Consider the following 13,445-nt stretch of genomic DNA (forward strand, 5'->3'; position numbering starts at 1 on the left):
GGTGAGGGTATATCTTCTTGGCAGGGGGTACATTTCTTTTGAGGGGGTATATTTCTAATAAAGAATTTTGGAACTTTATCAGGAGCATAAAGAGCATGTATTCCACAATGCTCTTTGTTTCCTTGTTTAACTAAGGAAGACTGGCTTTAGTCATTTCCTCAAATTTAGGATTAATTTTTAGCATAACTGGCACTAAAATGCTGCTGTTCTGAACTCAAGAGACGGTTTTTAACGGCCAGCTATTCTTTGATGAATTTTATTATGAAATATTTGCTATATACAGAAGAAGATATATAGGTGTGAATTATGAAGCCTGGTAATAAGACCGATTCCTGTGTGCCTACCACCGACCTAGCATGGCATCCACTCACCATCCCCAGCCCTGGTCCCATCCGCCTGACTCCTCCATACACGTAACCTCGCTCTGGAATTTTGCGTTTTTCTCATACCCTCATTTTACAGTTTTACCCTATAGTATCAGTCCCTGCAGTATTTGGGTCTGCTGTCGTAGAGAATATGCCACAATCTGGTTTCGTCTCTGAGCGTTTCCTCGAATCATTTGACTTGTTGCTGTATTGCCTGAGTTTTCTGCATAGTAGGGGTTGGGTCTAGAGGTATGGTCACATGCGGATTTGGAAAGGGTCCTTCAAAAAGGTGGTGCCACATCTGCCTGTTACCTCACAAAAGGAGGCGGTGCTACCCAGCTTCCCATTAATGATGCTGAGTTTGTTTGTCTGGTTAGGTTGGTGCCTCCTACAACTCTCGACTGTAAAGGGACCTTTTTCCCTTTGAGAGCCATAGCTCACTCTCTTTAGAAAAATCTCAAATTCGGCACATTCATATTTAATCTTTTGAGTTTCCAGTTGGTTTCTGTAAATAGCCAACGTTCATGTGTAGCCATGTCTGGAGATAAGACTTAGGATCTGGATGGAAATACTGTTTTTTGGCTTAAGGATGAGTGAACAAGCCAGTGCCTGTGTGGCTCAGTCGATTAAACATCCAATTCTTGATTTCCGGTCAGGTCATGACCTCACAGTTCAGGGGATCAAGCCCTGTGTCGGGCTCCACGCTGAGCATGGAGCCTGCTTAAGATTTTCTCTCTCTCTCTCTCTCAAAATAAATAAACTTAAAAAAAAAAAGTGAGCAAGAGAAGACCAATTTTTTTAATTGTTAAAATTTTCTAATGTTTATTTATTTTTGAGAGAGACAGAGAGTGTGGGCAGGGGAGGGGCAGAAAGAGAGGGGGACACAGACTCTGAAGCAGGCTCCAGGCTCTGAGCTGTCAGCACAGAGCCCAACATGGAACTCAAACCCATGAACTGGGAGATCATGACCTGAGCCAAAGTTGGATGTTCAACCAGCTGAGCCACCCAGGTGCCCTGAGAAGACCTATTTTTCTTGTGTGGCTAAAGGGTATTTTTTTTAAAGGGTATTTATAAAAGAATAATTACATGTTTTTAATCAATATATACATAGTCATTGTAAACATACAAATGGATATTGTTGACATAATAACATTTATGGTTTTTTAAAAAGCTCCTACTTTAGAGTTATACTGCTTGTTCATAATGTAGGTAAAGGCTCATTACCTAAGTACATGGGAAAACAAGAGCGCCTTTAGAAACTGAAATAACACTGGCACTGCCTGAAGATAGTTTCCCCCTCTCCCGATGGCCTCATGAATAACGTATCTTGTTGGAATAGAATTTAGGAAAAATGAATCATGCTCTGTGTATGAGTTTTCAGATTTCAGAGTCTGCCCAACATTCATAAGTGTGGGTTTAAGTTTCTTAACAGGCCCTTCGTGCTCACCGAGGAAGTCTTTTCAAGTGTATCAGTTTGTGTTGTTTTCTTTTTCTTACAAATTCCCCTTTACCCAAAATTACCTTCCTTCTATACATATTATGTAACTAAATCACATGCTTCAAGAAAAGTGAAATGTTTAGTATCAGATGAATAAAACCCCTCACTCCAACTACAGAAGGAAAGGCTTCGTGAAAGGGTACTGTGGTCAGCAGTATTTCAGGATCTCACCATCACTTGTTTGTGAGCCATCCATAGAGTTTACAGAAAATTCCACCATTCAGTCAGAAGGAGTCATTAGCCTAATAGCAACATTTCTGATGAACCACCATTATTTAGTTAGGGCATGAAATCAGTGTGTGGTGTGCATGTGTGAGGTTTGAGCTCTAAAAAATATGTAATGCATCCTTACCTGTCATGCTTCAAATGTAGGGAGCTGTAAAGGACCCCCGTCTTAGCCTCTGCTTTCTTATGGGTTAGGGTCCTTGCAGTGCTAATTTTTTAAAAGATAAGCCTTTTTTCCTCTTAATTTTTTATTGATGTATATGTAACAAGATTTGTACCAAAAAATGCACAATAAATCATAAGTGTATAACCTGAGTGAATTTTCAAAGTATAAACATCATGTAGATCAAGAAATAGAACCAGTATTTGTGGATTTCTAGAACATACCCCCAGTGTAACTACCATCCTGACTTCTAACAATGTGGATTAGTTTTCATCCCCACACATACACCACTCAGTCTGTCAACGTGTGTGTGTGTGTATGTGTGTGTGTGTGTGTGTGTGTGTGTGTGTGTGTGTGTGTGTGTGTATTGACAGGTCTTCAGTAGGATTTTGATTGTAAATCCCTGTATGATTAGTGAGTCTAGAGAAGTTACTGATTTATCCAAGGGAATCTTTAACAAAACCCATCATCCAAAATGTGCCTTGGGCCAGAAGAAAGCAAAGAGGGTGAATGAGGCCCATTTTGCTGGTAAAGGATTTTATTTGCAGCCATTCTCTCCTTGGTATGGTGTTCTGGGGTACCTAGAATACCCCAGCTAGGACTCTTTTAGTGAGACTAACGAAGATTAGGAGAGGATACGTGGTCACCAAGAGTTCTGTATTTGTGTATAAAGGGGGCGTATTAATAACTCTCTTAGGTAAAAGTCACTTCTCTACTCTCTCATCTTCCCAGAACCCTCCCAGGGACTAGGAAAGTGTTAAGACTGCACAGCCTTTAGGGGCAGTGCTAACAGGCATGGTTTTCTGGTTTCCTGGTTTCCTGGTTTCTAGCACATTAGGAGAGGGTGGGGCTGCTTCTTCCCTGACCGCAGCAGAAGTGACAGCTGACAAGCCTGATAAGAGGGTGTGGTATTGACAAGCCATAAAAATCAGATTCAAGAACTCAAAAAGCTTTTGGGCCTGGGAACAAGCAGGCTTAGAGACCTTCAAAGCCCCCAGGGTACCACCGTGCACTGTCCTGCTCACAGTGATGATCCTGAGTCCTTGTAAAACGCATGAATTATGTGCACTTTCTGGAATGAGAAAAACTGCTACCAAAAAATGACTAGGAGCCTGGCTTGGATCAGCCCTGCATCTGATACTTGCAGCTGTGTGGCCCTGGACAGTTTACTTCACCTCTTCTGTAAAATGGGGACAGGAGTGTTCCTTCGTCACGGCATTGTTGTACCGATTGGATGATATTCCAGGTGGCATTTCTTGCAAGCTCTAGGTAGATGTTACCTGTTGTTAGTTTTGGGCACTGTGACAAATGAGTAGGTGGGACATCCGATTCTTTGGTTACAAATGAGACGTTGCCTTTTATATTTTTTATTTTAGATGTTTTATTTATTTTTTTAGACAGAGAGACAGAATGAGTGGGAGAGGGGCAGAGAGAGAGAGGGAGACAGAATCCGAAGTAGGCTCCAGGCTCTGAGCTGTCAGCACACAGCCCGATGCGGGGCTCGAACCCACAAACCTTGAGATCATGCCCTGAGCCGAAGTCGGACACTCACCCGACTGAGCCACCCAGGCGCCCTGAGATGTTGCCTTTTAAAACAAAGGTTGGGATTCCTATGTTGGGCCCCTCTAAATACATACAGTGTTACAAAATCACTACTTTTAGTACTTGAAGTGATACAGATCTGCACTGAAGCAATTCATAATATAAATTAAAATAAGTGGACAAAACCACCAGGAGACCAGTAAAAGATCAAGGACAGGCGCATGTAACGGCATACTTCTCCTTGAATCTAACGTTGCTTTCGTAGCTGAGTGGAACTGTACATGGTCCGGATATATACATCGTCCTGTTCTTTTCCCTTCTTCTCGGTGGGGTCCTGTGTGCCACTGAAACAAATGACAAGTCCTCTCTTTTCCTCCTTGATACTTGCTTAGGTGGCTGATTTATGAAGACCCTGGATTTCAGGGTGTGCCTTTTATCCTGGAACCTGGCGAGTACCCTGACTTATCCTTCTGGGATACAGAAGAAGCATACATTGGATCCATGCGGCCTCTGAAAATGGTAAAATCTAACAAAAGGTTCTTGGAGTCCATGATTTTTTTTGTCAGCCTGACATTGATGGTTCACAGGCTGTGACTTTGAAGCAATAAACAGACTTTTAAAAACACAAATCTATAGTAGAGGGAACCTATTGCTCGATAGAAATAATAGAAAGGATAACCTGCTGGTCGCTGTAGATGAAAAAAAATGTGGCTAAACCCATGTTCTTTGCCTTCAAGGCATTCTCAGCCGTGCAGAGCCGTGGGCGTGTGTACAAGACTTCAGCCCAGGGTAGGTTTCAGAAGTGAAGAAAATGTAGGATCAAACGTTTGTGGAAAAACAGGAAGGACAGATGAAGTCCAACTTGTGGGTGATGTGACAGAGAAGGGGGATAATTAGGAGAGCTTTGTGCTAAATCAAGTTGGCTCTTAACAACCAAGGAGGACGGTGTCCAATGGCGATGTCAGGATGCTCTGCGTGAGCCAGGGCGGAACTGGGGGAGGGCAGGGCATGTTGGGGACCACCCCCATTGTAGCCACCAGAGGCTAGGCTGGGTGGCATCTTTGAGGGCCCTGGGGCTGGATGTCTGAACATTGTCCTCCCAAGCATCTGCCTTAGAAAGGAGCCTGTGCTTCCTCCGGCCTCCCCCTGTATTTGTCTTGTTCTTTTGGTCTCTTCGGCTAAACTCTAAGCCTTGGGAGGATCCAGGCTGCACCTGTCTTGTCCCCATGTCGAGCACGGTGTGTGCTCATCGGCAGTAGGCACTCCCCAACTACCCACAGGAGTGAGGCTCTCGCTACGAACAAGGTTTTGCAGCTGCAATTTGCAGCTGTCTTGAATCAGTTTGAAACAAATTAGGAAGCCAATGAAGATCATTTTTATGTTAATTTTACCCCTCCTGCCAAAACCTGTGGTTTAATTACCTCATGTTTGTTGGTCTCCATGCAAAACTCATTTGAATTATAGATGCTTTTACATTATAAATGATTTGTTTGTAAAATTCACTTTCAAAGAACAAAGTTTAGTTTCGTGAAGATATGAAAGAATTGTCCCAGGCTTTGAAGGCTGTTTTAAATAATTTACAAAACTGTGAAGTTTATGGCATTAGAAAGAGATACTTTTGAAGAGGGTGCTTATGGTATTTCCCCCTCCCCCCTTATCCACAGGGGATACTTTCCAAGACCCCCGGTGGATGCCTGAAACCTTGGATAGTACCAGACCCTATATAAACTATGTCTTTTCCTATGTGTATATGATAAAGTTTAATTTGTAAATTATAATTTATATAATTTATACATATAATTTATAACATAAATATAAATTATAATTTATAAATTAGGCACAGTAACTAATTTAACTAATATTATTAACAGTAACTAATAATAAAGTAGAACAAGCATGATAATATACTGCAACAAAGGTTATGTGAGTGTGGTCTCTCTCTCAAAATATCTTATTGTACTATGACCACCCTTCTGGTGACAAGGCACAATGAGGCAATGCCTGTGTGATGGATGAGATGAAATGAGATGAGTGACGTAGGTGGCACTGTGACACAGTATGTCAGGAGGAGGATCATGGCCGTAGATTCTGGGTCTGGAGTTCTTTCTTGTACAGCAAGAAACCAGAACGCAGGATTAAAAATGCAAGAGAGGCTAATGTCTGGGAGAAGACAAGAGCCCTGAGTATGGGTCCTTACTCCGTTTTTATTAGGATCAGAAGGCTTACAAACATGGTGATGGACGTGCACAAAGAAACAATGAAATCGTGAACATTAACTCGTGGGCAGGAGGGAAAGGGGGTTTGAAGATATGCCGTGTTGGGGGTTTGGGTCAATACCAAACAAAATCCTGGCTGTGGTTGGGCAGAAGGTCGTTGACAGCACAGGTGAGGCCCCACCTCTGTTTACCTAAACTGGCCTAGGGGACCAGAAAGACAGAACCTGCTACCTCAGGGTCAACAAGGCGCCTTTCTTTTGCTAATTGGCTCCTCTCTGGGCGACTTCACCCCACTGCAGTCTATAGCCCTATTTACCTGTTTACCTAATTTGGTCCTGCCTTCCTGTAAAGCAGCTTTCTGCTATTGTACTAAGTTAGGGGCATTTCCACCCTGAATACCTAATCTTGTTTACCTTATCTTGGATGTTTTCATCCTGAGATTTCCTATTCCTATACCTTTGTCCTATACTGGGGGCTTTTGCCCCGTTTACCTAATCTTGTGTACTCAAACTTGGGTGTGTTCATCCTATGGCTTTCTAATTCTTTATGCCTTGTTAACCCATCAGTGCACCCTCCGGGAATTCCTAAGCTTATTCCCCACAGATCATCTGCTTCTAAAACCTCGATTGACAGCGGGTAACTGTGCAAAGTGAAAATGCAGATAACGAGGGACTACTTACTGCACTAGGTTGTTTAAACTCTGGTTTGGTGATAAAATCAGCAACATTCCTTTAAAATTACAGTTCGTTTGGTGCATTTGAGCATCTTTTGCTGCACTTTCAAAAAAGCTGTCCTAGGGGCGCCTGGGTGGCTCAGTCGATTAAGTGTCTGACTTGGACTCAGGTCATGATCTCATGGTTTGTGAGTTCAAGCCATGCATTGGGCTCTGTACTGACAGTGCAGGATCCCTGCTTGGGATTCATTCATTCATATTCTGTCTCTCTGTCTCTCTTGCATTCTGTGCCCCTCCACCATTCTCTTTCAAAATAAATAAAAACTTAAAAAATAAATACAAAAAAAGCTGTTCTATATTCATGGAAAATATTCTCCTGACTTTCCCGCTGCTGATTTTAATCCCTACCCTGTTTGTTATTTCTGTGTAATACCTTTTCCTGTGGCTTATTTTTAGTGAGTTTTTGGTTACTTACAACAACTGTTTATTATAAAAGTATAACAACTCCTCTCAGACCCGTCCTTTGGGCTATTTTAAATTCTATCTGCAGTTCACCTAATTATTTCAAGAGTCCTGCAGAGCCTGTTGTGAACTTGTGTGAACTCAACAGTTTTGTAAGCCATGGGTTGCAAAATCAAACGCCTTCAGGGGCCAGGCAGCAACTAGACATGAGTGAGGGTGGCTGGGAGTTGAGCTGAGATGAGTGGTAGAGACAGACAAACCAGGCTCAAGTCCTGGCTAGAGGAAAAGCCCAGTGGAGAATTAGTAAGTGCACAAAGTGACAGGGTTGCTGCCTAGGAGAATTTGCGTCCAGACATGTCAGGTCTTAGGACTGCTTTTTTTTTTTTTTTTTTTTTCATTTTCCAAGATTCTTGAAGAAAAGGGAGAGAATCCCAAGCGGGGGCCCAATCTCACAAACTGTGAGACCTTGACCTGAGCTGAAATCAGGAGTCAGATGCTTTAGCCAACCAAACCACCCAGGCGCCCCAGGACTGCTTTTTAAGAGAAATGAGAAATATCTATTTTTATGAGACATTTTCTGAATTACAAACACACACAGCTTATTGGTATAACAAAAACATAACCTAACTCACAGATTCAGCTTATAGACCACCTCTGCTCTACACTGTCTTCCTCATTCTTCATCTGCATGGTTGGTGACATCAGAACTGTCGCAACATAAATTAAACCAGATGCACTCACACTGGGAGGTTCCATGGCTTACCATAAACTACCATGGGTAATATATGGTAATCTATCAATGAAAAACCGGTTTTCTTACTGTATTATTTTTCTTTTCAGGGTGGACGTAAAGTCGAATTCCCTACAGATCCAAAGGTAAAAATATATGTGTTTTACATTTTATTCCCATTCCATCTCTATGAAGGTGATGCTTGTGTGGTTTTACACATCCGCCTCCATAAACATAACCGCAGCTAAAGGAAGTTGTCCCAGCTTACATGCCGTCCCTCAGACTAGAGCCCTTACACTGGCTAACAGTACGTGTAGTCATGGCTTAAAAGGTTGATTGTTGTGTTAAGTTTATAATTTGTGTTTGTGTTTACTAGTTGTGGGGCCTGCTGCCGCTTGCCAGTTACTCAGGAAAAAACTTTGTTTTCAAGACAAGTTCTCCCCTTCTGCTACTCTAACATGCTCTTTCTGCTATTTCTACTTTGCACATTTATGACACATTTATATTTCTTGTTTTTTTTTCTAAGTAGCCTCCATGCCCACTGTGGGGCTTGAACTCATGATCTTGAGATCAGATGTCGCATGCTCTACAGACTGAGTCAGCCAGGCACCCCTGTTTCATTTTTTTTTTTTTTTTTTTTTATTTTATTTTTTTTTATTTTTTAAAAAAAAATTTTTTTTTCAACGTTTATTTATTTTTGGGACAGAGAGAGACAGAGCATGAACGGGGGAGGGGCAGAGAGAGAGGGAGACACAGAATCGGAAACAGGCTCCAGGCTCCGAGCCATCAGCCCAGAGCCTGACGCGGGGCTCGAACTCACGGACCGCGAGATCATGACCTGGCTGAAGTCGGACGCTTAACCGACTGCGCCACCCAGGCGCCCCCCCCGTTTCATTTTTAAAGCAACGTGGGATCCTTGGTTCCTTAGTTTGGCCTAAGCGAAATTCTAAATATCAGTTCTAGACATTGAACAAAAGCAATTTTTTAAGCCAATTATTTATTAACTGTCTTTTGAACCTTGTCTTTGGGCTGCACCACATCAGGATAAAAATTTAGGGCTGTCTGGGTGGCTCAGTCAGTTAAATGTTCGACTTCAGCTCAGATCATGATCTCCTGGTTCATGAGTTCAAGTTCCACGTCCGGCTGTGTGCTGACAGCTCAGAGACTGGAGCCTGCTTTGGATGCTATGTCTCCCTCTCTCTGCCAGTCCCCTGCTCATGCTCTGTCTCTCTCTCTCAAAAATAAATAAACATTAAAAACATAGTTTTAAAATTACAAGATACTGTTATTTAGTTTAAAAAATATGATCAGAACATTTTGTGTTCTAGGGCTTAGTGATATTAAATGACTGAACGTTCAGTTTAGCTGTTGAAACCTTTAACCTCTTTCACTTACCGGTATATCTTCTATTATAGGTAGTAATTTATGAAAAGCCTTTCTTTGAAGGAAAATGTATGGAACTAGAAACAGAGATGTGCAGGTTTATGGCGGAAGCAGGTGAAACAGAAGGAACAACCGATGACAGTTTGCCATTTATGTCAGTGGGGTCAATGAAGGTTCTGAGAGGAATGTAAGTAGATGGGAGTAACCTGAGGAGTTTCTTTTTATCATTTTAGTGAGTAATATACATGCCCCACCCCCAACCATTACAGATAGTGTGGTAGAGTGAACTTCAGACATGTTCTTCTCAGTCCACTCTGACCTGGAGTTGACACAGCAGATCGAGGTGGTGGTTTGGGGTCAGTCAGCTGAACGAGGCTGATAAATTGGCCCAGATTGATCAAATCTACATCTTATTAATATTATTCTCCAAACTGTTGAACTGTTAGTTTGCTTTCTATTTTTTATGATATTTTGCACTTTATGTATCTTACATATTTCCTTTAGAAGTATATACTTCAAAGTCTTGTACATAGCCAAAAATATATAATATTTTAATTATGGTTTGATGAAAGTTTAGCCAGTTTTTTTTCTGAAGTTCTTTGGAGTCTTCTTATTAAACACACACACACACACACTCCCTACACTCCTTTACAGAACATTGATGTATGTTTCTTAGGTTATTCTTTAGGAGGCCATTCTATTAGTCTCTTAAATTTTAGAGGAGAATTCCAATTGTCATAATGCATGAGTCTATGTCTAGCTTCATAACTGTTAGTATTTGTGAATGAAACTTATACATGGGAAAAATTTCAACACTGATGAAGATTACCGCTCCTTCATGTTTTTTCTCTTGCAGTTGGGTTGCTTATGAGAAGCCTGGATTTACAGGTCATCAGTATTTGCTCGAAGAAGGAGAGTACAAGGACTGGAAAGATTGGGGAGGTTACAATGGAGAACTTCAGTCATTACGACCTATATTAGGTGTAAGTTAAAGAAAAGCTAATGGCTAATACTTGATCTTTTTTGAATATGAATGGCTAACCTTTGAGTTTTGATTTTTTTTTCTTACTAGGATTTTTCAAATGCTCACATGATCATGTACAGTGAAAAAAACTTTGGATCCAAAGGTTCCAGTATTGACGTATTAGGAATTGTTGCTAACTTAAAGGAGACCGGATATGGATTGAAGACCCAGTCTATTAATGTACTGAGTGGAGTGTAAGTGAAATAACCCAACCGGGGTTTTAACCATTTTTACTTTGCGTTGTATTAAACTAATAGCGTCTCTGACAGAGTAGGCACTCAGGAAATAAACATATCAACGACTGAACATTAAGTCAGTCATTTAATGTGTACTGCCACAATACTTTCATAACTGCTTTTTAACATCTTTCTCATATAATCTTTTTTTCATGTGTCATGTAACATTGCAGTAGACTTTTGGGTTTCAGGATAGAAATTCACCGGTCCACTTCTCTTACCATTCTGCATGGAAAGATTCCCTGGATTTCTTATGATGGGAATCAAATAAAAAATAATCTTAACACTAGAAACCTGAGGTTGGGATAAAGTCCCATTCGATTTTCCTACAGTCCTTGTAGGGGAGGAAAAATTTTATTCTACCCATCGAGATTCTTCCTGTTAATTAAACTGACACAAGACAGATTAACAGGAGAAAAAAATCACCAAAGTTTAATTACATGTTCAGGGAGGCCCAATAATGAAACTGAGACCCAAAGAAATGACCAAGGCAGGTGAGTTTTATATATTTTAGACAGAAAGACAATACATTTGTGAGGAATTGGCAGGATAAAACTTGTTTGGGAGCTTTAATTAGTATGGAATTGTAAACAGAATTTGTCTCATGTAGTAAATTGATAAAAAGTAACAAGGTTTGTTTATACATTCTTCTCAGCTCTAAAGTCCCTATCTCTGGTGATGAAGGCGTGTCTCTACCTCCTGGTACAGGGAGGACACCTTTCACATGGGAGATTTATTTATTATTATTTATTATCTCTGCTTTCAGGGAGACAGAGGAGGGTCTGAGTGTCTTTATTGCACAGGCTTTACTTTGAAATAACACTGATTATGCCATTGTGGCAGCACCTATATCTACACCTGCACCGTTTCGTTTCTTCACTATTATTTTGACCTAAAAATAATTGTTTCAGCATACCTGGAGTTAGCAATTGAATGCTTTATTAATGTAAGCTTTTATTGAAAGATGGTCAGAAAAGACTCTTGGGGATGCATATGACTGCAAGCCAAACTAAATCAGTATAAGTGATAAAAATGGAATTTATTGGCCTACATAACTTAAAAGTCCTGGAAAGGGGGTACCTGGGTGGCTTAGTCGGTTAAGCGTCTGACTCTTGATCTCGGCTTTTGTCATGGTCTCAGGATTGTGCGATGGAGCCCTGCATTGGGCTCAGAGTGGAGCATGGAGCCTGCTTGGGATTCTCTCTCAATTTCTCTCTCTCTCTGCCCCTTCCCCACTTGTGTTTTTCCTCCTGCCCCGCTCCCCTTAAAATAAATAAACTTTAAAAAAAAAAAGTCCTGGACAAGATTTTGCTTCATTCATGGCTGGATATAGGGTTTAGACACTGGCATTAGAACTTGCTCTCTGTCTCTTGACTAGGCTTTTTTTCTGTGCTGGCTTCATTTTAAGCAGACCACTTCCATCTGGTACATTAGCTACTTATTGTTCTTCCATCTCACTGTATCCAGTGGAAAGGACTTCTCTTTCCCACAAAAGCTCCAGGTTTCGGTTTGATTCTGTAGGCTTGGGACATGTGTACGTGCCTGAGCCAATCACTGTAGTCAAGGAGATGATCGTGCCTATGTTATGTGCCCAACTCTGGAGTAGTGTAGGGTCAGTCCCATAGAAGCCACTTTTATATGATCGGGGTGAGTTGTTCCCCAGGAACATCAGAAATAATGAGGACAGATACTGGATGGGCAAAACAGGTGTCTATTAAAATAAGTTATACAATTATTCTTACGATCCAGGTTGATGTCCGTTATAGTTGGGTGTAAGTGAGAGTATTCTTAAATAATCATATGAATTTATTTGACATTGGTTCTGTTGAAAATGTTTGTTAGGTTTTTTGTTTTTAAATTTTATTTTAGAGCATATGCAAGCAGGTGTGAGGGGCAGAGAGAGAGAGAATCTTAAGCAGGCTCCACACACAGCATGGAGCCCGATGCGAGGCTCAATCTCACGACCCTGAGGTCATGACCTGAGCCCAAACCAAGAGTTGGACACTTGACCAACTGAGCCACCCAGGCACCCTGATGTTAGGTTTTTTATGTCATGAGTAACCTAGGCTATTTGGATCATTCTAACCTCAACCCATTTGTATTTCATGGAGCCCTCCTGTAGTGTCCCTGGATATCTGAGATGTGTGTACAATGTAATATGTTTTACTGTTAGTCATGTTCACCAAATCCTTGTGTTGGTTGCTGCTTGTGGTGTCCTCTTGATAGAGTGACATCTGGGATTTCTGGGTCTTCCTTCTTAGCAGGAAGTGCCTTCTGTGTCCTGCTCTGGAACCCTAACATCTTACCATCTGCCATAGACCAAAGGTATTAGTACGGCAGTTCTCTGAGATAATGCTGTGGTTCTACAGTATTTTAGACTGCCTTTATTTAAAGCTAATTATTTAGAAGGAAAACAGTGACCAATTCAGTCTGGACAAATAGTTGTACATTTTGGTACTCACCAGGTGTGTTGGTCCCATTAGTCAGAGTCCAGTCATGCTTCCCAGCAGAGGAAGCAACAGGAAGCTGGCTAGAATTCTCTTAGGGCATTTATGTGCATGGTTCTGTTAGCACAGGTAGAATTGTACCCAGAGCCAATCTTTTTTTTTTTTCTTTTTTTAGCCCAGTCTTTGTTTGCTTGAAATTAGATTCCTTTATAAAATGTTGCTTTTATAGGTTTCTATTTTTAGTCATTTCTAGTTGTATTTCCTGGTTTAGTTTTTTTTTTTTTGTTTTTGTTTTTTTTGTTTTTTTAATAGCAGTTGAGTTGTGGTCTTGGGGGAAGTTGAAGGGAGGTGTGTACACATCACCACTTCCTTTCAAATTCTGTGGCTGTGGAAGGGCTGTGTGTACCAGGGCCAGCTGCTTCCTCACAGGTCATTTAGTGGGTTATCTGACAAATATTTATTGAGGTCTGTTATGTGCAAA

The 13,445-nt window shown here is 41.1% G+C and overlaps 1 protein-coding gene across 3 annotated transcripts in view; it reads left to right on the forward strand.

Annotated features, from left to right (window-relative positions):
- The window catches only part of CRYBG1 (crystallin beta-gamma domain containing 1), a 186,400-nt gene that overhangs the window by 154,715 nt on the left and 18,240 nt on the right, over positions 1-13,445 (forward strand). For all 3 annotated transcript variants that reach the window (XM_086707515.1, XM_025925497.2, XM_086707516.1), the window contains 5 exons: positions 4,186-4,312; positions 7,985-8,020; positions 9,290-9,444; positions 10,114-10,240; positions 10,330-10,475. In XM_086707515.1, coding sequence (XP_086563641.1) covers positions 4,186-4,312; positions 7,985-8,020; positions 9,290-9,444; positions 10,114-10,240; positions 10,330-10,475 — 591 coding nt within the window. The remainder of the gene's footprint in view (positions 1-4,185; positions 4,313-7,984; positions 8,021-9,289; positions 9,445-10,113; positions 10,241-10,329; positions 10,476-13,445) is intronic.

Source organism: Puma concolor, chromosome B2 (genome assembly GCF_028749965.1).
Source record: "Puma concolor isolate L17-30 chromosome B2, mPumCon1.1.hap2, whole genome shotgun sequence".
In the NCBI taxonomy this organism is placed as follows: domain Eukaryota; kingdom Metazoa; phylum Chordata; class Mammalia; order Carnivora; family Felidae; genus Puma; species Puma concolor.